This window comes from Echiichthys vipera, assembly GCF_963691815.1.
Source record: "Echiichthys vipera genome assembly, chromosome: 9".
Taxonomy (NCBI): domain Eukaryota; kingdom Metazoa; phylum Chordata; class Actinopteri; order Perciformes; family Trachinidae; genus Echiichthys; species Echiichthys vipera.
The window spans coordinates 22309696-22337413 of NC_139834.1; the positions used below are offsets into that span (position 1 = coordinate 22309696).

A 27718-nucleotide genomic window follows, 5' to 3' on the forward strand; every position below is an offset into this window, starting at 1 on the left:
ACAATTAAGGACGTACTTTCGGTTTCGCTTCTGTTTTAGGTCGCTTCCACATTGAGGCAGATGCCAGGGAGTGTGTTGGAGGGAGTAATATGGATGAGCAAGACAAGAAAAGCGGCTGAGGATTTATAACGGTTTGGGTGAAACGGTGAGGCAGCCGTTAGAGGGCTGGTTACTTTGCGACGACGTCGAAGAGGCAACAGGCATGACTTTACAATAGCAGTTTAAAAAAAAAACGCGAATACATCACCCTGCATGCATTTGCATCTCTGCTTTTTACTCGGTAATAATATTTTCAGTAGAAGAGCATTTTATTTGGATAGGTAAATATGGCTCACTTAATACGACACAAGCTCAGCAACAAGCTGACCAATGCGGCCAACACGGTGTCCAACAAATCTCAGGCCAAGGTCAGCGGGGTGTTCGCCCGGCTGGGCTTCCAGGCCGCGACGGATGAGGAGGGTCTGGGTTTCGCCGAGTGCGACGACTTGGATTATGACTACAGGCAAGGGATGCAAATGGATGTCCTTCAGGGAGAGGAGGAAGGGGGGCACGTGGAGGGAGAGGGGGAGCTGGATGGAGACAGCCACTACCAGAGAGATGGCACCGGCAGGAGGCCCTCGTCCCTGAAGACGGGAGGCTCGCTGGAAGAGGATAAGCCACAAATCACGACATGGGAAGCCGGCTGGAACGTCACCAATGCCATTCAGGTACACTCTCCTCTGCATGTGTGCATGCTAAAAAAAACAGCATGTGCTGCTTGAATCAGGCCTGCAACTGGACCTAAAGTCACCTTGAAGATTTTCATATTTTAGGATTGATATTTCAAGGCAGTTTTCGAGTGCTCTGGGGGTGCTGCGCATCATTTCACAGAATCCCAGATAAGAATAAAGCCTGATGTTCAATACTGTCGAAAAAAATATGTTTAGCTTTAAATGTATTTAAAAGTGCTATGGGCCTAAACGTTAAGCATTTAATACAGGCTTCCATTTAACGTTTAATTTCATGGTTTGAGAGTCAGTTCACTGCAGCCAATGGGTGCTAGAATTTAGTTATTCAAATCTTTTTATCAGTGGAGCTGCAGGCAGGGCCTGTGTGGCTTTGATAGCCCTGAGGCTGAATGAGACCCACGCGCTTATCAGCGTCTCCATCACATTTAAATTGTAATCAAATAAATTTGAAATAACGTTTTGAAATTGTCGTTTGGATGCCTTAATTCGATTCGGCCTATAGTCTTAACGAAAGGCCTGTTTTTCAAGGGCGAGGCCGATGAGAAAATAATCGCGAGGCAGATGTTGAAAATGAATCCGCTGTGAGAAATCAAACTATTTTTTTTGCGTTGCATCGTCATCTTAATGCACACAAATCTTTTTTTTTTCTTTTTTCTTTTTACTGTTATTATGTAAGATGTGAGCTGTGGGAGCCAGTCATTGCATGCCTGGGCTGGCTCTGCTTGTCACTGCGATGTGGGCCTCGTCCATTACCACTCAACTGCGCTTCTCTGTCCGCAGGGCATGTTCGTCCTCGGCCTGCCGTACGCCATCCTCCACGGTGGCTACCTCGGCCTCTTCCTCATTATCTTCGCAGCCCGTGGTGTGCTGCTATACCGGGAAAATCCTCATCGCGTGTCTGTACGAGGAGAACGAGGACGGCATAAAAGTGCGCGTGAGGGACTCTTACGTGGACATCGCCAATGCCTGCTGCGCGCCCCGCTTCCCGGCGCTGGGCGGGCACCTTGTGAACGTGGCTCAGATCATCGAGCTGGTCATGACCTGTATTCTTTACGTCGTGGTCAGCGGCAACCTGATGTACAACAGTTTCCCGGGGTTCCCCGTCTCCCAGAAAGCCTGGTCTGTAGTGGCCACGGTCGCGCTCCTGCCTTGTGCGTTCCTGAAGAACCTGAAGGCCGTGTCCAAGTTCAGCTTGCTATGCACTCTGGCGCACTTTGTCATTAACATCCTCGTGATCGCCTACTGCCTCTCCAGGGCACGCGACTGGGCCTGGGACAAGGTCAAGTTTTACATTGACGTGAAGAAATTCCCCATTTCAATTGGCATCATCGTGTTCAGCTACACCTCCCAGATCTTCCTCCCCTCCCTGGAGGGAAACATGTCTAAGCCCAGTGAGTTCCACTGCATGATGGAGTGGACTCACATCGCAGCCTGCGTCCTCAAGGGCCTCTTCGCCCTGGTGGCCTACTTGACTTGGGCAGACGCCACCAAAGAGGTCATCACGGATAACCTGCCTTCAACCATCCGGGCCGTGGTGAACATCTTCCTCGTCGCCAAGGCGCTGTTATCTTACCCGCTTCCATTCTTCGCTGCAGTCGAGGTTCTGGAGAAGTCCTTTTTCCAGGACGGTGGGAGAGCCCTTTTCCCTGACTGTTACGGCCCTGGCGGGCAGTTGAAATCATGGGGGCTGGGCCTTCGAATCATCCTGGTGGTCTTCACCCTGCTTATGGCCGTGTTCGTTCCCCATTTCGCCCTTCTTATGGGTTTAACTGGGAGCCTCACTGGCGCTGGCCTATGCTTCCTGCTGCCAAGCCTCTTCCACCTGAAGCTCCAGTGGAGGAATCTCCTGTGGCACCACGTCTTCTTTGACGTCGCCATTTTTGTTATTGGGGGCATATGCGCCATATCTGGCTTCATCCACTCGATTGAAGGGCTCATAGAGGCGTACAGATACAATTTACACGACTGAGAGCTTCAAAGATGACCTTTATTGAATGGTGATGTCCTAGAATACCACACTCCGGCAGGTTGTCATGACGCAGACCTTATCAAAAACATCACGTTGAGCTCATGAGGAGGATTATTTGTGTGAAATGTACATCTTTTTATTTTTGCCTTCGTGATAATGTGCAATAATAAACTCTACAATTGTAGTGTAAAGTAGTCTACTCATTCCAGAAAACATGTTTATTAACTGGACAGAGGAACACAACCTCCGCATGAAAAGGGAGGGGGGGTTAAACATGCGGGCATTAACGAGCCTGTCCAGGTATCTTCATGCAAAGTTGTCAAAGATTCAGTGAAAGTGTTCGCCATGGGTCTTACTGTGAGTGTGTACGTGTTTATATCTGGGGAATGAAATATGTGGAAAAACAATGGAATGACTATGTTATTGTTCTTTTTTTGAGCTGCTCATTAATCCAACTTCAGAGAAAAATATAAGACCGAGGCACCGTCAGATCAGACGGTTCGATCAGATGTGGATTATAATAAACTACAAATAACTAATGTGTAGTCGTTTAAACAGAATTCTTCTTTTCTGTTTGTTTTTGTGTTTTATTTTCCATCTTAATGCCTATAGTAGTCCTCGTTGGCTCGTTTGTTTTCTCGGTGTTTCAAGTGTCATTCTGGATGAAGTGAATTCAAAGTGCAAGCAAGTGGGTCCTAAATGTATTATATGAAAAAAAAATGTCTGTCTGATAATATTCTCTTCCTATTGAACTTGTTAATTGTGATTTAATGGAACTAATCATGGTGTGTGAGACAAAGAGTATTTGTTGAATTAAGAGATAAATAAATCAAATATTTTATGGCTGGTGATTCGATGTTTCCTTGAAAATGCAGCCAGAGATGACTGACCATATCCTTTCTCTTCTATGTTTACTGTCCTCTGTTTAACTTCCTCTTTAAAAAGGTTAATTAAGCTTCCCCTTTGCTTAAAATATCAGTGACCGTGGCTTCAGTGTTGTGACAGGCACATGCAGCTACATTTGCTTATTTAAATAATTATCGATAGAGAGCACAGGCCTCCAAACCAGCATGTATCAGACTGCATGAAAACCTGGCACTGTTGGTATAAATGACATCATTATGGTCACCATGGCACCTCAGAGTACACCCGTTAATCCAGAATGTAAAAGTCAACATAACAGGAGATAATTTTCAGTTCCTTTTGTTAGTCAGGCCTTTATTCTAAAAATGAGGATGTTGTTCAAATAACTTGTTTCTGATACAAAAAATGAACTTAGGCAACATCAATCTGCGTAATGAACTTCATATACGTATAAATATTTACTACTAACACTTAAGCTCCTATATCTTTGTTTAGAATGTAATGGTTTTGTAATCATACTCTAATTATTTGATTAACACAGATGGAGCAGAATCAAACAATACTTTCCGGTTCCTCTCTCTCACACACACACCCACACACACACATACACACAAATCAGTGCTGCGTTCTGTCTGAGGCTATGTCAGAAGTCAGTAAGTTTCACTTCTCGGTGACACAGGAAGCCAAAGCTGCAGTAGTTGAATCTACAACAGAGAGACGGTGAAGACGCCGCTTCAGGAGCTGACTTTGAACTTGGCAAATGCACTTCATCCTGCATTCATTCAGGTATGTTAAATTGTATCACTACAGCAAGTTAACTGAGCATAACATGTTGGATTTTAGAATGGAACAATAGAATTTTACTTAAATGTAAATATTTCGTAGTTACATTTATGCTCAAATGTTGTATTTGGCACATTGCTCACACCACAGGGGACCCAGTAAAATGCTTCCACCTGCAATAGTAGTGCTCATGCTCATCTCTTTTACCTGTGGAGAAAACCCTGCAATCCAAGTCATTCTGACCAACAAAGGACTTCAATACGGTAAGGCAATGTGAGAGGGTGTTATTCACTCAGATACATTTATTTAAACAAAATAACTGCTTCATAGGATAATATTTTGCTTTTGTAGCTACATGAGTCTTTTTAAAAAAAAGAACCAAACAAGATTATACATGAGAGGTGCTTAATCATAGGTGTTAAAACTTTGATCCTGCTGTTTGTTCCAGGAAAGCATGTAGGTGCAGGATGGATTCAGGACCAGTTGGAGCAAGTCACTCTCCCTGACATCAGTGGTGAAATTGGTATTGGCCCCCTTGGCAGTATAGACTACACACTTGCAGGGTAGGATTGACATTCTTTTGTACTTGATATATTTAATTAGTTTTTTTTTTCTTTACATAACTCAGATCTGTGTGTGTGTCCTCACACCTATCTACACTTTGCCCTCTCCATGTGCACTAGCATCAGCATACTCAAGTGTGACTTTCCAGAGCCGTCTGTTGAGTTCGTTCAGGACATCACAGGACTCAAGACATCCATCGAAGGTCTCAGTGTCGAACTAACCGGCGAGTGGATGACACACTTTGGCATAATGTGAGTGTTCCTTGATGTCTGCCCTACATGTAAACTCTTCGATCATGCAAACCCACAGCTGTTCAATTAAAGTTTGTAGTGATACTTTTCAGATATTTCTATTTGGCAAAAGACAACTCTTCAGAGCAACAGAGGTGATATCCTCTTTCCCACAGTATCAAATTAGTTTTATACAAATCCTATCGTTCAAACTTGTAGGTTACACACTTCAGTTCCAAATGTTGAAAGGGAAATTTGCATTAAGGCGAAATGAGGAAGTAGGTTTATGATTTAAAAAAAATACCCTGTGTGTTTTAAGTTCGTCTGAGGACAATCATTAAAGGAAGTGTCTCCTTGAATTCATCATGTGAAGTCTTGTTTCAACTCCTGCTTGCTTGGAACATCATTGGTTATTTTCTTACAGATACAGAGAGAAATCTGTCTATCCACTTATGCAACACCATCTTTGCTTCTTAAATTGAACTGCTCTTAATGACGATCTTTGTTGTATTAAAAGCATGTAGACAGTGATCAGTGGTTTATTAACTCCAAGGTAAGGTGATCAATATGAATGCATCCCAGAAACTAGAACAACCAGTGATTTTGGTGACTTCCTGTTCTTTCACACCCAATACCAATACGTGGTCACTTTGAGCATCATTATACAACTGTCATCCTCCCAGTTAATGTTTATTGTGAAAGTAGCAGCCAACTGGGGGGTATTATCAGGCCTTGGCAGGGGTCTGCATTAAGCATATAGAATTAAAAAACAAAGTGACAAAGTCTACAGAGCTATACCCATTCTTCAATTGGCAATTTGACATTTTACTTTTCTCTAACTCCTCATTTATTATTTGAGCACCAATGCTTCAATTGTTTGCAAGCGTGTATGCCAGCAATGATAAATTACCATTTAAATATACTGTCAACAAGTAAGGAACATTCTACAACTTTCAAGATAGATTTGCAATCAAGTATTATCTTATAATATAATAAGTTAAGACTTGGACAAGTCACTGAGGTTAGTCTGCTGATGTATGTCACACACAGAGCTGCCGTTTGCCAGCAGGCAAGGCAGGCAACTGCTTGGGGGGCCCAGAACAGTAGGGGCCCCCCATGGGCTGACAGACTTTAAATTACAGCAGTGACAATGTGCAAAGTTTGAAATGACAGTGAGAGACCTGACCTCCCTAAGTGGATCCCAACTGACCCCCCCCCCCTTCCCCCCAATGTGCACTTTTGCAATTTTTTTTTGCACATTTTTACATTTCCCTTTTTTTTTGTTGGTGTCAGATTATTTATAACATTATGGTGATGAACAATGGTTCGAGGGGCCCCCTGTGAATTTTTGGCCCAGGGCCCCAACAGACTCTAGCATCACCTCTGGTTACACACACACACACACACACACACATGGTACTGGCTTTGAAAATATCTGTTGCATGAAAAAATGTTCATCATCAACGTGCACTGACTTTGTTTGTACTGTGTGTTTTCAGACATGATGGAGGATCATTCGATCTGACTATATTTTATATGGACGTGACCTCTACAGTGGCGCTGGGGAAAGATCCTGACGGGCATCTGTCTGTCACCAGTGTCCACTGTGATGCTCAGATTGGAGATGTAGACATACAATTTCATGGAGGAGCTAGGTACGGTAGAGCAGAGTGAAACAGAGAGAGAGGAAAGGGGCGATAATGATGTCCAGAAATAAGTCCTGCATTTTTATTTGTCAATAGTTGGATCTTCGAGCCTTTTGTGAAGCATTTCAAGGGGCGTGTCAGGGGTGAAATGGAGAGCACAGTGAGTGTTTCTCTCTATCTTTGTCCCATATATGAGTGGAGGCTCTGTCTGTGCTGTATGATCATCAGATCAGGTGAAACCTACTGTACAGATTTTAGTGTTGAGCATTTCAGGACATTTTCTTTGTTGTTTCCTCCACAGATCTGCCCTTATGTGGAGGGGTTAATTGTAAACTATGAGTACCACCTACAGGCCATGAACGGTAATGCAGCAGGCTACATCCTCCAAAAGTCCCTAATTTATACCAAATATAATCCAAATGTTATTTTACTTTAAGCCAAAAGTAAAATAACGGTAATTTCAATCTATAAATAGATAATTCAGTCTTAATGATTTCCACTCTCATCAGTTTCCTTTGATGTGGATCATGACCTCACTTTTGAGCTCCCTCTCACCGGAGAACCCATCATTGACACTAAGAGTATGAATCTGGGTCTTAAGGTAAGGATACACACAACCTACAATCTGTTTTCATTTTGTGGAATGATGTGACTTTTATCACATCATTACAGGCCCATCTTGACAGTAAATCCAATCCTATCCATTTTACATATAAAGCACAATTTAATATAAACACAAAGGTTTCCAGAGTGCTGTACAGTAATATAAAAACTATAAAACATCATAAAAAAAGAAAAAATACCAAAGATAAAAGATAAATAAAAAACATGATAAATAAATAGACTGTCCACTCCAGATAAAATATCTGTGCACATAAAATCAACAACCTACGTGGTGTGAAATGCCAAAGAAATATAATAATAAATATAGTATAGGTATATGATGAAGACTTGTGCCAAAATACATGAAAATAAGTACCAACAACAATAACAAAATAATTGAACATTTCCTACTCTTTATTTAAAGGGAGAATTCTACAGTATCAAAACTCCCACAAAGCCTCCCTTTGAGTCCCAGCCTTTCACCGTGCCTGAGCGTCTGGGCTACATGTTGTCAGTGGGCCTGTCTGAATTCACTCTGAACTCTGCCTCATATGGACTCTTCTCATCTGGACAGCTTCGGGCCTACATCACTGATAGTGTGGTAGGTGCACCAGAAACCTACCGCAACATTATATACGCAGTATTGGATTTTTTTGCGATTTGGCACTATAGTTTCAGAGTGTAAATCACTTATACAGTTATGTTGTATATGGACAGCTGCATTTGTTGTGATTGCATTACTTATGACCAAAAATCCACCAACTAAAAAAACTGAGTCCAACAACAAGATGGCCAGCTCAGCATTTGTTTTCCAGCCTTTTATTTTGCGAAGCTCTCGCCGATGTCTAATAACCAGCCTGAGATTTATTCATGTCCGGCGCTCTCTTGCTTGTTCACTCTGAGGCGTCGCTTGCTGACAGGCAGGGCAGGCAACTGCAGGGGGCCCCTGAGGGCTGTCAAACTTTAAACTAAAGTTTACATTTAGCTTGTTTCTATTAGCCCTATAGAGTGGCCTCCCGGAAAATTTCAGGGCACGCCCTCTCAAATCACCATGTTTCCATTACAAAAAAAACTCTGAATGGGTTTAGATCACCGGTGATCAGCTGATCAGTGATACAGTGGCGCATTCTTCCTCAAGAGAAATACAGAATAGTTTGATTCACAACGTCAACTTATGTACAAGTAACATGAAAGAAAACACTCCACCTTAAATACTCAAGGCGCTGTAAAAATGTTTGTTGACGGACAGGCTGTCACCTCGCTGCAGTACGGTATGTGTGTGTGTGTGTGTGTGTGTGTGTGTGTGTGTGTGTGAGAGAGTGTGTGTGTGTGTGAGAGAGAGAGAGAGAGAGAGAGAGAGAGAGAGAGAGAGAGAGAGAGAGAGAGAGAGAGAGAGAGAGAGAGAGAGAGAGAGAGAGAGAGAGAGAGAGAGAGAGAGAGAGAGAGAGAGGTATGGAGATTGCGGCAACCACAGGTCGGAAATTCAATCCAGAATCCGTACACACATTTTCTGCGCTGCGTTCTACTACCCCACTGGATAAAAGTGTTTACTGTACTTTAGCATGTTGTGGTGGCGTCTGTACGACCACACGTCACATCCCACTGAGAGCTACATCGGATCAGCAATCGGGTATATGTCAGGGGACAAAATAGGCCCTGCTCTCCGATAGGGCGTCTTTCTACTCAGTCAAACGGCTTCCTGAGCGACTCACATGCAAATTAAGGCCGTTTTTGAAGATATACTCCCGTTGTGAGTGATTTGCATTATTCAATGTAAGCAAACTCATAATGGTGATAAACGCTAGTTGGAGGGGCCCACTGTGAATTTTTCTAGATTCGCCTCTGTTCACTCTTGCCTTGTCTTTTCTTAGCTGCCTCTTACTGATGATGTTATTGTAAAGTAAAATAGTTGCATAATGTTGCTTTAAACATTGTTCACTTTCTGCCCTAAATCATGTTCTGTGGTTAAGAAATGTTGTTTCATACTCGCAGATATTTTCATACTTCCACATGCACCTAAATACCAGCTCAATGGGGCCTTACATTCCTCAGGTAAGTGTATCTGTGTCAAAGTTTTATTAAGTTACTTTAGAACATGAAAAAGCCCTGAAAGGGAGCTGGTGTGTAGCCACAGCTTGTGGTTTATACATTAGATATTCATGAAGCACATGAAGCAGGATCAACTCCTTTTTCTTTCTTAAAATGTGGCTCACATATATGCAGGACACGTTGTATCGGAGAATTAATAATTATTTTGTGTGTATGATTTTACATTTGTTGGGCTGTTTGCGTTTACATTATATTTATGATATCATCATTCGGTCAAATGTCTTTGACGTATGGGAAAAGTTGCTGTAATGGCAAAGCCACCAAGAACACCCAAGTCTGTGAAAACAGCATTTATATTTCCTATTCAAGAGGCAATTCTGTTGAAATGAAATGAATTATCCTACAAGGTTATAATGAACATGTTACGGAACATGCAAAATTATATTACGTAATAATAATGTATAACATCAAATACATTCAGGTTAGTAGCCTTCTCTGTGCTGTCCATGAAAACATGTTCTTAAAGTTGTCAAATTTTATAATTTCTCTTTTTAGCTTCCCAAGATGTTTCCAGGTTTGCTGATGAGTCTGCAGATTTATGCCAGAGAAGTGCCGATGTTTTCCTTCAAGCCCGCTGTTGTTAAACTGGATTCTCAGGTGGCTGTTAAGGCTTTCGCCATGCAGCCCAATGGTACCCAGACTCCACTGTTCACACTTAATGTTGTGAGTACTTTTGTTTGCAGGCGATATGCAAGTGTTTGTGTCTTTAAATTCTTTCTTTCTCTTTATACTCTTTATGTCAACAGTACATGCGAGTAGTTGTATGGTGGATATCATATAAGTACATTCACACCTTGTAGCTGCCCAGTATGGCGTTATATTTGTGTCTCACTCCCGAGCACACCATGGGACAGCTTCTGAACAAAAAACATTTTTTCAAGCACATAAATTATATTATGTAGAGAAATTATTATGACTCATTAAATCATTTAATTTGATAAAACAAAACATTAGACTAAATAAATGCATGTCTTCTTCTGTGTTCAGGACAACCGGTCACTTTATGGTTCATGTAATCAGTCAGTCCACTAAACCATTGTTTTACAACTAGAGGTTCAGGGACACCCGAGTGTCCTTGAAGGAGTCCAGTAATGAATTCATTATAGAAGTGAGTCCAGTGTGAGAGTCATTAAAGTTATTATATATTCTATAGAATTCATCATGTCTACCAGCCAAGATGTATTTAGATCGAGGTCCCTAAAGCGAAATCTTATCATGGTTGTCCGTGACCTAATGTGTATAAATTTAGGGGTCCTTGACATGAAAAACGTTGAGAACCTCTGATTTAAGTTAAAGGATTGGTCGCTGAATTGAATTAGTCAATTGACAATAAAAATGGACAACCATTTTAATGATTTATTAATAGCCTACATCATTTATCAGGCAAAAATGCTTTAAAATGACCAGTTCTCAAATGTGAGATTTCATCGATTAACCACTGAATTCATTAACTAGGAAATGACTGGCAGATTATTAATAGTATCGTGTCATTTAAAACCTGTCTTTTTTTAAGGACTCAAAATTCAACACTAAGGTGTGGACTGCTGGTGGAAGACTGAAGGGCTCCATAACACTGGATGAGTGAGCATCGCCATGTTTAAAAACCCCCCTGAGCTCACAATCTCAAACTTGAAGTAATGATGTTTCTTTCCTTCACACAGTTTCGCACTGACGCTGGCATCAAGTGAAGTGGGACCCTTTAAGGTACACGACACAAAACTACATCACATGTTAGTCGATCTGTTGTCAGTCAGTGGCTGTAAAAAATCACATTTCTCTTTGCAGACTGACTCACTGGAAAGCACGACGAGGATGGGAATGCTAATGGTCTTATCCAAACTCAACAGTGAGTCTTTAGTTACATTTGTGTTCAGTTCTCAGAGAGCGTGAGATGAAAGATTAGAGATATAGTAGATCAGTGTGGAAGGATGAGATTTGGAATAAACTTAAACTCAGAAACTATGTTCAAATCAAACAGGATTACTACACATAACCGTTTAACTTATATATAAAAGAGGGAAAAGGTCCCTAAGTGCTCAGAACACAAACACACACACACACACACACACACACACACACACACACACACACACACACACACACACACACACACACACACACACACACACACACACACACACACACACAATTCAATTTAATTCAATTTTATTTACATGCCAGGGGCCTTTACGGACTAGGTATAGACCACACTCTATGACTTATTTATGATGTGCATAGACAGACAGACAGACAGACAGACACACACACACACACACACACACACACACACATAAAGCTGGCAGCCCCCACAGGAACCACACCTGTTGCCAATTCTCACAAACAATCGCAGCATTGTTTCGGTAGTACCTGACTGCACTTGTAGTATTGAGGAGATATTTCACATTTCTGACTTGTGGGCCTATTCTCTTGGTGCAGTGTTCTTTCTCTTCATGACATTAAAGGTTATCTGTCAGTGAGGTTTTGTCACAGCTGTTTGACAGTGGAAGTGACACAGGGGACAATGTTGAGGAGGACCCTGATTATGACGCATCCTCATCTTACGAGAACAAGACCCTCAGTGCTGAAGCGCATGTTACCTTCCAAAATGGAAAGTTATTATGGTCCGACAGAGTCGACTTAGTGCTGCTAATGGCATTAAAATTATAATCATTATAATATATTTTATATAAGAATCATTATGAATCACACCGATTGACTTCCATTAAAGGTGCCACATTGTTGTCTATTACAGAGGTATGAGTTGAATCAAAGTAGAGGCTGATAGAGTACAATTTATCAAGCAGTATATAGTCAAAATACGTTGAACCTCAACAGGATGTATTTTTTGAAAGGAAAAAGAACTTCTACATGTAGAAGTAACGGGAGAATCACATAACATAGACGAGTCAAACAGTGGAGAAGCGCTGATTGAACACATTTGATATAATAGCAGTGTCTTGAATAATATCATTGTTGACCCAAATCTGAGTGTTGATATTGTTATGTGATTTATTGACAGTGTTATTAGGTATTTTCCAGAACTTTTTTGGATTATGCATTTCTTCAGAAAGAGGTTTTTTCCTGTATAACAGCTGGGTTTCTTTCTTTTGATTTATTCCACTCAATAAAAAGATGGATCAGACTGGAGCTGATCCAGGGGAAATGTTTCTGACCGTAGATGTATTATAACTTCTGAGTACAAATTACTCCAGGCATTGTCAGTATTTGGTATAAGTTGAAACCTGTACTGATTTAATCTGCCACACACAGAATATGGCAGAGGGATCACTAAAATAATCAATCAATAACCAATCACCAATCATCACTATAAGAGTCCGGATCTTGCTTTACTCCCACTAAATACTAATTTATTGTTAGTTTGCTTTGTTCGTGGAACAAGTAGAAACAAAAAGACATTCCTGTACTGTATTAGATATGTCTCTCTCTTATCTAATGTTCAGTATGAAACTATTTATGTTTGTTGCAATGAACTACAGCAACACAGAGGGATACAAAACATTTGTGCTTCAGAATACTCCCATACCATAATGTACAGAGCCAACATACTGAACACCATATCTCGTGTCATGTGTACTGTACGTTGTCCTTTGTCCTGACATGTACTTTTCTGTTTCAGTGGAACTGGGCAAAGGTTATGTTTTACCCAGAATGAGAGACGTTCAGCTGGTCAACACAGTTCTGGCGGTGGAAGAGGTCAGTGTTAGTAAAGAAAAGAAAAACAAATCCCACAGTAATGTTTGGCTGATGTTTGGCTTTTGGAGGACAGGAGCAGGCGGTGATGCTGATCATTGTCTTTATTCCTAACAGGGATTCGTAACCATGTCTTCAGATGCTGAGGTGTTGCTAACAGACAGACACTGACAGACAAACGTGGACGCTCTTCAACTCAGTTCAGATTCTTTAAACCAATAAACAAACTGGATTTGTCCATATATATATATATATATATATATATATATATATACACACACAGTATATACTCTATATTGCATACGCCACATGACAAAAGCACCAGCGTGTTTAAAAGGGAAAGCTTTCCCAGTCTGGAGTCTGGACAGAGAAGCCTCGCTACACAGTACATAACCATAATGTTCACACGTACAGCCTTCATCTAAACCTGCAGTTCTTCTTCAGACATGTTTATAAAGTGGAATTCAGCTTCAGATCTGATCTTTTTTTATATAAACACAATAAAATATTGAATATAAATCACTTTGTGTGGTGAGATGTCAGTGAGTAAAATAGTTGAACATGTTTTCCTCATCAGACCTTTATTTCTCTTCATTAATCATTTCCACTAATAGAGAAAAAGATTTCATTTAAACTCACTGTTGTGTGATTGTTTTTTTACCTTTCAAATTCCGTTGTAAAAAAAATGGGACAGTTCTGATTTGTTAAAGCATGCTCTGTCACTGTGTCATTCATACTACCACGAGAGGGCTTCAAATTAATGAAGAATAACACTAAAATAAATAAATATTTACTAATTTACTTAATTTTATATTTAAATATAGAACTTCACGCCTCTCTTGGCACACTGAAGGTGTATTTTCCCAAACCAAAAAACAAAAAACGTACCCTTTTTATCAACCTGTTCAAATGGAATTTGAGACATTTTCCAAAAAAGGACATCACCACATTGATGAAACAATGACATCTCTTTATTTTGAAACATTTCAGTGTGCACTCTTTAGACTCTGTTACATGCTCACATTCTTGGAATGTAACACTACCAAAATATAAATATTAGCCTATTTACAGCCACTGTTCCTAAAATGTTCCCCCATAGAAAAACATCACACTTCACGGTCACTGTCATAAAACGAGGATATGGACTTCAAACAGAGGGATCCTGAGCTGGACGTGATCAGGGGGGAGTTGGTTAAGAAGAAGCAGAAGCAGGTGTGAAAAAGACTGTAGACAGATGTCTAGTGAACAGGGACCATGGCAGTCGAGCAAGATGACGACTTGAGATGTTGCGCTCCATTAACAGCTATCGTAAAATAGCTTCTGTTGCTCCACAAATCTCTTTAATGTGCAGACCGGTCCTTATTAAAAATGCTAGAGAGGAAGAGAAGAAAAGGGAAGAACGAACGAAAATAAGTTATGTTGCCTACATCTTAATGTTGTCTGAAGGGCGGAGGAAGTATGTAGCACCTGAGAGTCCGATATGGGATAAAGAAGAGAAAATTAAGTATAAAAACACCCCAAGCTTTAAAAACCTATCAATTGAACAGCCTTTTGTCAATGTTCACTATAACAAATAAACACTATAACAAATAAACTAGAAAATACCCCATCTACTGACAGTTTGGGGCTGTGATCATACATAAAGTGTTTTTAAATCGGTAGCTGTTTCATACTTCACATTTTTAAGTTGGCACACCCATTCTGACTCTGCAGACCTCCTCCTACAACACTGGTGAACGTTCACAACACATCAAAAACACTGTGGTCAATGCTTACTTGTTGCTCAGTGCTCAGAACACTTATTTTTGCAGCTCTGCACTTTGAGGACCTCCCGCCGTTTTAAGTGTATTTAAGTACACGGGCTGAAAAATAAGTTAGACATTCAAGTATGCACATTCTTATACTGTAACACTTATACTACACGGCACATCATCGGTGGAAGAGAAAATACTGACAGAAGGCAAAAGAGACTTTAAAACATCAAGTCATTGTATCCGGAACAACACCAGAACATCTGGAGACCAGTCCACCTCATCTTTAGCGTTCAGACCTGCATTAAAATAGGTAAATCCAACAAGAACTCCCTCCCCCGTTTATTTTAAATGCTTTGAAGCTTTCAACAAATAAATAACAAAACATTGGTCTTGTGGTAGATTTAAAAGACCTGGAAAAGTACTAGTTGGGTTACGGCAAGTATGCTGCACCAGTTCTTCGCAGCAAACCCACCTGTGAGTAAGTCCAGGTGTGAAAACAACAACAACAACAACAACAACAACAACAACAACAGACTCACAAGAATAAAAGCCTGGAGCTTCCATATCACAAGATATTGGTACCGTCTGTTTGCATTGGTGGCTTTGTGGTTTAGAGATATGTTGGTCAGTTCTGCTGTCGGCCAAACCAGAAGTTAGTGAAGCGACTTCATTTGAGCTATAACCAGTACTCAACTTGCTTGCAAGGATTCGGAAACAGTAAAAAGAGAAGAAATTGATGAGATGATGTGGAGGCACGATGTGAATTGTTAAGAGCTTAAACAACACGAGACTAAGTCCTATGAGCTTCAAGTGCGGTCCTATTGAACCCTGTTTGTTTTTGTGTTTTTTAAACTGTCATCAGCTCAACACTTCCCCCGTCACTGCCCACGGCGGCGAGTGTCAAACCCGTCGTCGCAGACTGTCGAGGGAGGGACGAACACACACGGACAAACGTACGTAGGGCCATAAGGGCGGGGCTGGCAGGTGAGAGGAAAACGTCTGGGATGTCCATCGGTTCATGTTAGTGGAAAAAAATCAGAGTGGAAGGCCGGGATCATTTGTCTGCAACTGCTGCTGCCATTGGAGCACGTATAGTACCGCGAGCAGTCGCCGCCAACTCCTCGATTTCTGTGTTTAATCGTCTGATGACCCACTCCATCGCTTCCCGACCCTGAGACAGACACACGGGAGAGTGTTACAAAACATAATGTGTAGTGACAGACTGACTGTTATAAAAAGGGATATCGGGATGAGTTATCGGGAGGTTTTCGGGAGCTTCACCTTGCCCGCATTTGCAGAGATGGTTTTGGCCATGAGACCCTCGAGGTAGCTGCTCAAACTGACGCCTTTCACACTGATCAGAGCCTCCTGTGTCAGCACCGTCCTGAACACACAGTCATACAAATAGAAGGTTACAAATGTTAAATCTGTTTTCTGAATTAAAACTACAGAACATTTTTTCCAACAAAAGCATCCAATTTTTTTGTAGCAATTAAACTCAGAGCTCAAAAGATCTAGGCCTAAGCACACATATAGGATAGAACTAAAAATACTTTTTCAAAAGTTAGAATAATCAACTAGAATAAATATCATTGGTGACATTAATGGTTTATAAAAGAAGATTGGAATAATTTACTTTTCAGGGTCCTGCGGATGTGGCTTGTATGTCAACTTCTCGTCCACAGACACCAGGTTAGTGAAGGAGATCTGGATGGAAAATAATGAACAGTCTTTGTATCTCACTAACAGCATTTACATTATCAACCGGCATTTCAGCGAATTTGACACTAGCCTCAGTGAGAACAGAGCCATAACGTCTGCCGTTTCAAACAAACAAACAAGAACAATTAGACTCAAATAGTTTTTATCCTACAGCCACAACTGCACTTAACGCCATTGAGTTTTAAATTCTTAGGATAAATTGTGCAGTGAATGTCTTGTTTGTGTGATATTCCTGTGTTTGCCTTTTTTGTTTTTTTAGGAAAATATACCTCTTTTCTATATACACACATTTATTGTGACTTTTAACAGGCTCCTTTTATATTTAATTATTTCATCTGCTTTGCACTGAAAGGATTGCATTCCATTTGTTGTGCCTGTACAAAGACAATAAAGATTATTGTATTCTATTCATAAAGCCCCAAATACTGATCCTCTCGCTCTAAAATACCTGTCTCATGATGAAAAACACAAGTGTAGCTGATAATATTAACAACGTGTCCAACTGATATGATGCAGCAATTACTATTAGTATATGTTAGAATTTACATTTTGATGAGTAAAATGTCCACTGTCAGATCAGTCTATTATACGAACATCGGCAAACTCAAGTTAACCTTATGTTAAATTTGTGATGCGGTTGGAAAAAGGAACTAAATAATGACTATAATGACTCCCTGCAGGGTTTAGGTCATGTGTATGTTTAAGAAACAGATTACACAAGTCAAACATCACAAAACAAACATGTAGTCAAAGAAAATGGATATCTAACTAAGCAGTTCATCAAACCAATACACTTTCACTCCTAACATGACATTAAACAAACTTTTACAATCAGGAAGGCAAAAGTCCCAAGGTTGGTATCTGACTGAAGAAAGGCCTGCAGCTAAGGAGGACCTAATCAGTGGACATTCTTATGAAAAGAGAAAGAAAAGCTCCACTGGAAAGAAGTCCACAGATATAATGACGTCTTAACCAACAAAATCTTAACCATAATAACTTCCTTTAATAAACCACACGAAAAAGAAAAGTATATGAACTTGTTTTCTGCCCTAAATCCTGAAACCCTGGCTTCTGTACCTTAAGCCCCTTTTTTACTGGACAGAAAAACCCACTGAGTGACATTCACAAATGATCAACAGTCCAGCGAAAACGCAAGTTTACCCCCATTCATCTTGAACGGGGGTAGTCTGTTTAGGCTAGAGTTTTCCTGCGTTTGTTTTAATTTGGGTGGAAAAGAGGCATTTTCACACCTATAGTTTGTTTGCTTGAGTCCATATCGGTTGATTTTCGTAAAGTTGGGAAGTTTTCCTTGGTTCGGTTGTCACCCAGCGTCCCAAAATGCCTCACTACAAACTATGGGGAATGCTCACTCCGCTTAATGGTTAGACGTGTCTGGGGCGGGAGCAAGAAAGTAAACGCTGGAAGAAGGTCCTGTGTTCTGGACTAGTGCAAAAGCTCGGTCGGTACATACGGTCAAGGTAGCCATCTTTCATATCGCCATCAAACCAGCTAATTTTTAACATGCATGTGCAGAATGACCTGTTCAATCAATACAAGCAGACAAAATCTGATCGCACGCACGCACGCACGCACGCACGCACGCACGCACGCACGCACGCACATATTATATTAAAGCTCTGAATGTTCAGTGCAGCTCATTTAATAACGATCCATGTAAACACTACTTACATTTGTAGATTTCAGCTCAAAGCTCTTCTCTTTGGGGTCCACCACTGAATGTTCCTGAACATAAGTGCACGTTCTTGTTACCCCGATGATCTGCGGAAGAATCAGAAGTACTTCAATAATCCCAGGGAAAAATTGTTTTCGTTTCAACTCCAGCTATACAAAAGTATTAACATATATTTGTAAAAACAGAAATATAAAACAGTATATATATATAAAAATATCAAAATAACAACGATAACATATACAACGCAAAAGAACTGTAATGTGCAAAGTACTGTAAAAATGTGCAAAGAACAGATTGTACGCAACACAGGATTACTTAAAATAAAAAGATACTTCATGCATAAAATTTGCTAACAAGTAGGATGTGAGGATTATTAAAATAACATCTGTGTCAATGTTGAGTCCTGATATCTCACTGATCTATAAGGACAGATAACGTTGCATATTTCTTTCCTCTCTGTGAATAATAATTATCAAGTCATGTTTTGAATTTCATTATCTTGAGACGAGTCCAGCAATCGAATCTGGGCAGATGATTAATATACAGCAGCAAACTGAGGAAGTCAAACCATAAACTCTGTCGTGATAACCACAGATCAGGCAGAGCCCACTTCATCTCAAACAGGCCTACGATAATCAAAATTAAAACATCACTGCAGCTCAGCGTTTCCCTTTTTATCCAACTTACAGAGTTGGCGATGGCAGGGAGCCCCCACTCTGTGCTGAGCAGCCTGGTGCTGTGTAACCGTCCCTCTTTGTCCACGTTTCTGTCCAGAACATCCACACCAAACACACCAGGGTTCATGGGGTTGGGGTACTTCTGCATCGCCGCCTTCGTCACCGTCTCCCATGGATGGCTGGTAAAACCAATATTAAAATTAGAAACAGCAAGTTCATAAAGGGACTTGAAAATGTCAACATTACCCAACTCTGGTACATTTACATTATAATGCATGTGGAGATGAACTGAACCTACAAATAAAACAAAATGCATTGCTCTGATATGTGACAACATGTTAAAAATTAATCCATGGAAATCTGATGTATTGATTGTCCTTCAGCCCATTCATATGTTTGGCCAAAAAACAAACAAGTAACATTGAAGATCATGAACGTATAACATATGTCATGTATTAGTCTTACTTTGCCAGACCTCCACAGTGCTGTGTCATTAATAGGAATAAAATGTGTATAAGAGAAATAAAAACAAAACAATTCCATTTCTATGGTGTCAGCCTGGAGAGTAACTCACCAAGCCCACCTTGATTTTATTGACTTAAAAGCTTTTAACTGGCTGAATACCTTGATTTTACTTACTACTCATTTTTTCTATTGATACATGTTTTGTGTTGCTTTTATTTGGGTTTTTATTAATGTTTTGTAAAGTGTCCTTGGGCTTTTTGAAGGAGTCAACAAATAAAATGTATTATTATTATTAATTTATTAATGCAATCAGCAATTAAATAATCCTGAATGTGTTTCACAGCAACAACCATAATAACTTGACTGAATACATTAAAATTAGCAATAGACCGATATATCGGCTGGCCATTATTACCCGATGCGGGCTGCTGTGTTTACCAATAGTTTTTCCCGGCATTATTTACAGACAGGCGTCCACAGGCAGCTTTGTGTTGCTGGAGACGCCCTTTTTAAAGTTCAATAAATGTTCCTTTCTCTGAAAATTGAGACTCGTAACATTTTTTATCATCATTGTGTAATTTTTATGATGTAAATTCAGGGGGCAAAAGTAGTATCGGCTCCAAATATCGGCTAAAGATAATCGGCAGTCCGTATCGGTCATCGGCTAAGGCTGATGAAAAAAAAAATCTGTATCGGCATCGGCCCTAAATAATCCATATCGGTCGTTCCCTAATTACAATGAAACAACATTTTTCTAAAAAAGTTCAAATTTGATATAATCAATGTTAGTAATTGGTGCAGAATCAAAATGTGACAGTCTGACAGGAGGGGGAACATCATCATCATCATCATGGATTTAGCTAGAAACTTCTGGACATAGGACGAAACTGTGTGATCCATAAATACACCAACAATAGACGAACCATTGTGTGACAGCCAGGATAGACCGTTATGTAACACCCATGATGGCAGAAAACGTTACATAACATCACATTCATCCGCAGATATTTCCCCCCGTGATTGACAACACATATGAAAACCACACGGATCATTTCCCCTGATAATAACTTGTGTTTACAACGTTTCAAGTAGCTTTAAATGGCGCACAAGGCTGAGCAACAGCACAGCATCAGATAGCCAAAGTTAGCTTTGAGGCTAGCAGCAAAAAGCTAACCTTTAAGTTGATTCAGTTAAGGCGGTTTACTTCTACATTAACACAAACAAGTGTAGATATTTGTTGAAAGACACTCAAACATAACGGGGAGTGGGGAAACACACCTTGAGGTCACAAACAGTTAGGTAACTCACCAGCAGGCGTTGTGCTAAGTTACCTAACTTCTGTGCACCGTTAGCAGCTAAAGAGGCTAGCAGCTGCGCCTCGGACACAGGGTGGTGATGAACGCACAAAAACTGATCATACGAGAGGAAAACAGTAGATACACAAACAAGACTGCGTCAGACATAACCGAGGAAGGAAGACTACTCACTTGAAAATGTGCTCTGACGCCCAGATCTTCATTTTGTCAGGCTTTAGTGTCAGAGCTCGGGAGCCGGTGAACTAATGACAGCGTGACTGCCCGAGGTGAGGAAGGAAGGAGGTGAAGGAGAAAACCTTTAATGGCCGCCACTCCCCCCTGGAGGCGAAGACCGGCGCTGCACCCTGAAAGACAGAACAGTACATGTGTTTTATTATTATAAAATATATATTTATTTATTTATGTTTTAATTTAACTCAGTATTGTTTTTATGAAGAAGTTACTTAAGCACATCTATTTTATGTTACTGTTTTATGTTTCATGTATATGTAATAATATTATATAAGCATATAATTCAATTCAATTCAATTCAATTTTATTTATGGTGCCAAATCCTAACAAAAGTTATCTCAGGACACTTTCTAAATTAGGTAAAGACCACACTCTATGACTTATTTATGATAAACATAGACCCAAGCATTAAATTAGAAAGCCATAATTATATCAACAAATTTTTTTTCTGTTAATCTTTTTTTTTAATGGCAGACAAGTTCACTGAAAGTAATTTGAATAAAATTCAACCTTTTTTTTAAAGATTATTTTTGGCAGTTTTGCAAGGCTTTATATTATAGGATGGACAAGAAATAGGGTGAGAGAGAGAGGAGACGTACTGCAAAGGGCTGCAGGTCGGAGTCGAACCCACGGCCGTTTCCTCAAGGACCTTCAGCCTCTTTACATGGGGTAACTGCGCTAACCACCACCAAATATATTTTTAATTCTATTAAAAATAATGGGAATGAAGGGGTTGCCTTGGACATTTTGACTTTACGTATATGGAATTTACCTATTAATATGAGGAGATGAATTATGTTAAATTTATTATTGCGAGAGAAGGAGCCAAAAATAATAATTTTCTCATCAAAGCGATACCTAACTGTAGTTTTAGCAAAAAGAAAATTCTCGAAATCTTTCCAAAAGACAAGTGGATGATACTTTCTCTGTCTTTTTTTTTTTTTAAAAAGGAACAGCTGTCATCAATGTCAGAAAACGTGGAAATATATGCATTAGTAGGATAGATGTTATGTAATAGCTTGAGATGTAATTCTCTAATTTTGTTAGAAATTAAAAAATTCTTCTGCAATAATCCTTTTGCAATAAAAGCATCTTCTAATATGTTTATTGGTACATTTGTAACTAATAGATTAGATTCTATCGAAGTAAAGTGTCTGTTGAGGGTAAATAACCTCGTGTCGATTACTGCAACCTTTCATTGGCACTTTTTTTAACCAATAGAAATAACTATAAATCTATATTCCTTGGGTTAAGTGGGAAATACTTTTTTATAGAAACATCTCATATGACATTATATGACCTTAGTTGTTAAAAAAAGATCCTTTAAAAGTATTACCTTTTTCTCAACCCAGTTTTGACAATAGAGGGACTTATTCCCTTTGGTAATATACTCATTTTCCAAATTATTGTTTTATGTAGAGAAAAATTACGTGAGTAATATAATTTCCATGCTAATAAAGCCTGCGGATAGAATTTTGTTAGACTGAGGGGAATTTTTTCTTTCAAAATAGAAAATATGCAGGACTCCAGGTGACAAACCAACCAGATAAATATCCGCAGAACATCCATAAAAATAATAAAATAATGAAATCATATCCAAAATATATAAAAACAAATAAATCATAACAAAAAACAAATGACCTTTTAATTAATTAAAAAGTAATTGTATCTTATTTTCTAATTAAATATGGTGTGTACTGATTTATTTCATGTGTAAAGGTAGCTCACTGAAACATTTGGGGGCGGGACAAGCGGCTGTCAGTCAAGAGCAGAAACTGTTCTTATTGGACGGCAGAAACACCAGCGTAACTCACTCTACGTCATCACGCACAGATCCGACCTGTCCTTGAAGGCACAACACAGGCAAGATGGTCGCATACTGGAGACAGGCAGGCCTCAGGTACGATTTAAATTAAAAATATATATCTACAGAGAAAGCTTTGCGGTCAGTGTTAACCACGTCATTGTTTTGTTATTATAACTGAATACTTGCACCAAGTGCTTGTTGTAATTTCGTCGATTAACGTAAAATCCCTCGGAGGGCAACATAGCTACTATACTAGCTTTATAGTTAGCTTGTCCGCACATGCGTTTAACTTAAACATGCAACGTTAGCTGATATCGTCCAACATGTGCCTCTTTCTGATAATGCGTGGGAAACCATATGTGTTATTAAAGAAGCACTCGCGTTTTTCACTGCCAGTGTCGTGTGTCCTTTAGCATGCGGCTAACAAGTGTGTCCTCTTCTGCAGCTACATCCGCTTCTCCGCTATCTGCGCCAGCGCGGTGCGGGCTGCGATGAAGCCGCAGTTCAAAACCGGAGCGTTGAAGGCCGCAGAATCCAGCGTCAAAGTCGTCAAACCCAAAGCAGCAGCATGTAAGTAAAACTGTTATAATTTACCAGCACTGGAGAGGTTATTTCTGATCACATCGGAGCATAAACGCATCATGACCCCTGAATGTTTCAAGGAGAGGCAGCTGTGTCATTGAGCGAATGACAGGTTTTCAGTGGTATTCAAAGCATTTAGATGGCAGTCTACAGTGTCAAATATACCTTTGCACTCTAAAAGCAAAAGTACAGAAGAATTATCAGCCACATTTATGAACAGACCAATAGACCTTACTTTATTTTGCAGAGTGCAGATGTAAATGTTATTGCTCATTCAGTAACACGAGACAGTAGTTTTTATGAGGTTACTTAAGCACATAATTGTGTTACTGTTGTGTATATATATATAAAAATATTATTATATATATTATTGTTATATTATGTCTTATTAGAAAGCCATAATTATATAATTTTTCTTCTGTCAAAATAGAAAATATGCAGGACTCCAGGCGACATGACAGTACCAACAAACCGGCCGATAAATACGTACAGAACATCCATAAACATGATTCAATAATATTCATATCCCAAAAAAAGAAATACAAAATAAAATGACCTTTTTACTCATACAAAAATCTATAATAATGAATGTTTTCTAGATGTTCCTCTGGAAACATACAAAGAATGTCTTTTATGCACAATATTAAAGGGGAACTCCAACTAAATTAAGACTTTAAATATGTTTTTTTAATGACCTACGGGAGTTTAGTCAATACTGTGAACATGAACTACTCTCTCTCTCTCTCAAAGCCAGAAACATATTTCCCAAATGATTGTCTATGGAGCAGCTCCACAATTCATACTTGATGACATCCGATGTTTAGCACACTGAGTTGTGAAATTGGGAGAAATGTTTTTACTTTGAATAGTTTTTGGACTGACCATAGGAATAACATGTATGAATTTTGAAAATGATGTTACATCCCTGGAAGTGTCTGCACATTACTGCTCATAACCCATCGTTGCATCCCTGATGTGCAAATTTGTATTTTTGAGTCTTATTTTTGTTTATTTTGTCATCCAAATTCATTTCATTCATTTGAAAATGTCAAATAGACCGACTCTTAACTACAGTTATTGATACAAAGGATTCTCTCGTTCTGTTTAGAGTGCAAAATAATTTCATGAGGACGTTTTCAGTTATGCTTCTATCCTTTCTTTCTGTTTCTCTCCAGGATTTGAGACTGCGATGTAGATATTTTTTTCCCTGAGTTGAAAGGTCCAGTCACTGTCCTGTCCTGCACACCATGGAGAAGGGAAAAAACAACAAAAAAGCTGGTTCACATCAAGATGACCTGAATGAATTCCCCTTACGTTTGTAATTAAAATTGTATTAAAGATGAATATCGGAAATACATTTGGTTTCCTTGTATTCTTGCCATGTTGCTGAATGTAGCAGCAGCGCAGAACGAGACACTGAAACATTAGTCTGTAACAACAATTTTTATTTTGGTATAAATAAATCAGTGCAGTAGTCTACATAGTCATATGCAGAAACATTGTATTTACAGAAGTATGTGTTGTACATCAATTGTTTGTTGAAACATCATTGTTGCTTTAAGAATCTAAGTTAGTAAATAAACCTGAATCGAAAATCATTCAAAATGCATGCATTGCCCAGATGGTTTGAAATCAAATAAAGTATTGCAAATCAAAACTGCCAGGCACTTTAACTGCAGTTCAGATGAATTCTGGTTTAGTGCCTTTCATAAATTACTGTAATATGTCATTGTTGGTCTATGATACAGATTTCTGTATATGATACAGGCAAATGACTCATTTTGCTTTTGTCTAGGAATTTAAAGTGTAAACAAACCTAACATAAATGTCAGACAAAGGAATCTCACAACCAAACAAAGAAGCGTTTTAGTTGGTATGAATACTTGTAACGGTATGAAAACAGCTTGATTCATTTTTTTTTTATATATAAGCGCTGATCTGCTTTAGAAAAAAATCTCTGCCTGCCACAAAAGTCAGAGTAATATTAGTAGCAGGTGCAGAAAGGGATCCAGAGTTTGGCGCAGGGGCTCAGTAGGGTTCTTGATTACAAGATGTTCTCCCTGCTGCTCTGTTTCCAAACGTAACCACTCACATTGAAAAAGAAATAAAAATGTATGTAATGACTCTACTGCACCAAATGTTATTTGCTCTAATACATCCATTTTGAGTGATGGGAGTCCAGTGTGGACGTTTCCAAACCCCTAGCTGTCTTTCTTTTCTCTGGTCATCTTGATCATGGTCTCCGGCGATCGGTAGAGGAAGATGAGTTTCTCGAACAGCGTCTCCTCCAGCTCCATCTCGCCCGTCTCCCGGACCACGAAAATGTCCGTGCAGAGCTTCAGGACCCGGTCCACGCACGGCAGCTCCTCAAACATGATGGACCTAGAGATCCCGTTGAAGAACTCTCTGACGAACTTCCCGATGACCAGCACCACTGACATGTACAGGCCGACGATGCTGCGGTGAAGAGTGTGGACATGTTCGAGTAAGTGAGTGTGAGGATACAACAGCTGTGTAGGCGTCATAATGTGGGCGAGATTTGTTGTTACCTACCCGTGTCCGGCCAGAAAGCCCAGACTGGAAGGGCTGACTTTATCACTGAACACCACTATCTCTATGTTGTGACACTTTTGGCTTGTCAAGGTGAGAACTGGGGAGCACTCCTCCACCACCCACCACTGGCCTGCTTCTTTCTCTGACCCCCCGTCCACCTGTTGAAGTTTGACTAACATGGGCCTGAAGAATGCCAGCGCCTGAAGGTCTGGGCGGTCTGAGTGCTCTGAAGGAAGACATGCTGCGGTTAACTTAAAAAGCACATTTCAAACATGAGACGGGTACAGGACAGATCCCTCTGATCAGCTGATGGATCTTCAGGGGATCCTTACCCAAGATGGAAGTCTTTGGGTCTTTATAAAAGAAAAAAATTGAAGTATGGTCAATGTACAGTAAACTGCAACTAACCTACTTTCATCCTGGTTGCCATTTTGGACTCTGGTCCTTTGGGACCCCTGAGGAACTTTGGCAGCAGAGAATTAATGAGCCTACAGGACAGAATAACACAGACGAATACCTTTTGAGCTCAAGAGGAGAAAATATTTTGAAACACTGCACATGAATGTCTGGGTTCTAAAATGAGAAATAGTGCCATGCCTGCTTAAGTATTTTCACAGTTAATTTTGTTTGATTTAAGTAAGAAAACTGCATTTCATCACCGGAAGAAGACAGGCAGTAATAGTACAACCCAGTAAAAATAAAAAAAACTGGTTGTGTGTTAACTGTGACTCACACAGGTTTGCTGCTGTTGCCTTTGAGCATGTGAACTATCCCTTCCCTCAAGGCATTGTCCTCAAACTTCACAGTGTGTTCTCCCACCGTCTCTGCAACCATTGATATAGATGCATTCCTGAGAAGGGGAGGAGAAAAGTATTAAGTGGCACATGTTTGTTCAGTGCTATGTGCGTATTTTCAACATGCATGCACATTATTTTAAAATGTAGTTACTGAACTGTTTTATTTAAAAAAAGAAACAAGAACTGAACAAAAGAAACGTCTCTATTTATAATCCCCAAGAAATGAATGTGATATTAGATAAAGACAGAAACATACGCTCCATGTACAAACACATTAATGGAGTCTGTATCGGGATGAGTGTTAAAGTCCCACATTGTAAAAAGCGAGATTTCCATGTTGAGGTGCTATATAAATACTGTGAAAGTATCAAAACATTAAATACACAGAGAGGAAGACAGTCCGTATTCAGAAACTGCCTTTAAACCTATGCTTTTAACGAGCCGTCAGAACTTCAGATGAACGGGACCGTTTTTGTGGATACTTGGGAGACTCTGTCAGGGCAGTACATGTTCACATTTCTCTGTGGATTTAATATTTCGATACTTTCAAAAGCATTACCCACAAGCACCCATGAAAACCCCCAATAACATATACATATGCATTGCACGTTGACACACACACACACACACACACACACACACACACACACACACACACACACACACACACACACACACACACACACACATACACACACACTGACCTAAGCAGCGTCCAGCGTAAGGTCATGTATATATGAGAGGAGTTGCTGAGCTCCTGTATCATGGCCGCTCGACTGGCCGGGCTAATGCTCCACAGCAGACTGGCGTCACTCTTGATCTTCGCTACAACAATGTCGTCCGCCACGTAGTTCATTATGAACTGCATAGCGGACTAGGAGAGAGGGTGAGAGAGAGAAGGGAATTAGATTTAC

At 39.9% G+C, this 27718-nt stretch overlaps 4 protein-coding genes across 5 annotated transcripts in view; 2 read left to right on the top strand and 2 right to left on the bottom strand.

The window, feature by feature from the left end:
• Nucleotides 1-326: 326 nt before the first annotated feature.
• LOC310951614 (vesicular inhibitory amino acid transporter-like) lies at nucleotides 327-2697 on the top strand (the record flags this gene model as incomplete). Its single annotated transcript, XM_083919931.1, is given in 3 exon segments — nucleotides 327-707; nucleotides 1509-1586; nucleotides 1588-2697. Coding segments are annotated over 3 exon segments (1569 nt in total).
• A 1514-nt stretch (nucleotides 2698-4211) lies between these two features.
• On the top strand, nucleotides 4212-13706 carry bpifcl (BPI fold containing family C, like). The gene is made up of 16 exons (XM_083919959.1): nucleotides 4212-4347; nucleotides 4495-4607; nucleotides 4793-4907; nucleotides 5028-5159; nucleotides 6638-6793; nucleotides 6881-6944; nucleotides 7086-7146; nucleotides 7294-7385; nucleotides 7812-7988; nucleotides 9380-9439; nucleotides 9992-10159; nucleotides 11010-11077; nucleotides 11158-11200; nucleotides 11282-11342; nucleotides 13134-13210; nucleotides 13325-13706. The coding sequence occupies exons 1-16, from the start codon at nucleotides 4322-4324 to the stop codon at nucleotides 13376-13378; spliced, it is 1467 nt and encodes a 488-aa protein (XP_083776085.1). The 5' UTR covers nucleotides 4212-4321; the 3' UTR covers nucleotides 13379-13706.
• Nucleotides 13707-14167: 461 nt separating this feature from the next.
• Nucleotides 14168-21100, bottom strand: LOC310951377 (PRELI domain containing protein 3B-like). 2 transcript variants are annotated; one of them, XR_014593332.1, is made up of 7 exons: nucleotides 21006-21100; nucleotides 19064-19232; nucleotides 18373-18462; nucleotides 16598-16668; nucleotides 16243-16345; nucleotides 15919-16132; nucleotides 14168-14578 (listed from the first exon to the last, which is right to left on the bottom strand). XR_014593332.1 is itself a non-coding variant. In XM_083919574.1 (6 exons), exons 1-6 carry the CDS (start codon nucleotides 21035-21037, stop codon nucleotides 16016-16018), a joined length of 582 nt encoding a protein of 193 aa, XP_083775700.1. In that variant the 5' UTR covers nucleotides 21038-21100; the 3' UTR covers nucleotides 14168-16015. The 2 variants fall into 2 exon arrangements, 1 of the variants encoding a protein (XP_083775700.1); XM_083919574.1 differs by having other exon boundaries at nucleotides 14168-16132.
• Nucleotides 21101-25655: 4555 nt separating this feature from the next.
• The window catches only part of LOC310952077 (piezo-type mechanosensitive ion channel component 2), a gene marked incomplete at both ends in the record, with an annotated part of 36318 nt that continues 34255 nt past the window's right edge, over nucleotides 25656-27718 (bottom strand). Inside the window, 5 exons of the mRNA XM_083920563.1 lie at nucleotides 25656-25911; nucleotides 26008-26233; nucleotides 26416-26495; nucleotides 26741-26857; nucleotides 27509-27678. Coding sequence (XP_083776689.1) covers nucleotides 25656-25911; nucleotides 26008-26233; nucleotides 26416-26495; nucleotides 26741-26857; nucleotides 27509-27678 — 849 coding nt within the window. The remainder of the gene's footprint in view (nucleotides 25912-26007; nucleotides 26234-26415; nucleotides 26496-26740; nucleotides 26858-27508; nucleotides 27679-27718) is intronic.

Coding starts and splice junctions, on each gene's coding strand:
- bpifcl (XM_083919959.1), top strand. CDS start 4,322: ATGCACTTCATCCTGCATTCATTCAG. Junction 4,348..4,494: donor TTCATCCTGCATTCATTCAG/GTATGTTAAATT, acceptor CTCACACCACAG/GGGACCCAGTAAAATGCTTC. Junction 4,908..5,027: donor ATAGACTACACACTTGCAGG/GTAGGATTGACA, acceptor CATGTGCACTAG/CATCAGCATACTCAAGTGTG.
- LOC310951377 (XM_083919574.1), bottom strand. CDS start 21,037: ATGAAGATCTGGGCGTCAGAGCACATTTTCAA. Junction 16,669..18,372: donor TTGAGCTGAAATCTACAAAT/GTAAGTAGTGTT, acceptor TTTTCCATCCAG/ATCTCCTTCACTAACCTGGT. Junction 16,133..16,242: donor TCTCTGCAAATGCGGGCAAG/GTGAAGCTCCCG, acceptor TGTCTGTCTCAG/GGTCGGGAAGCGATGGAGTG.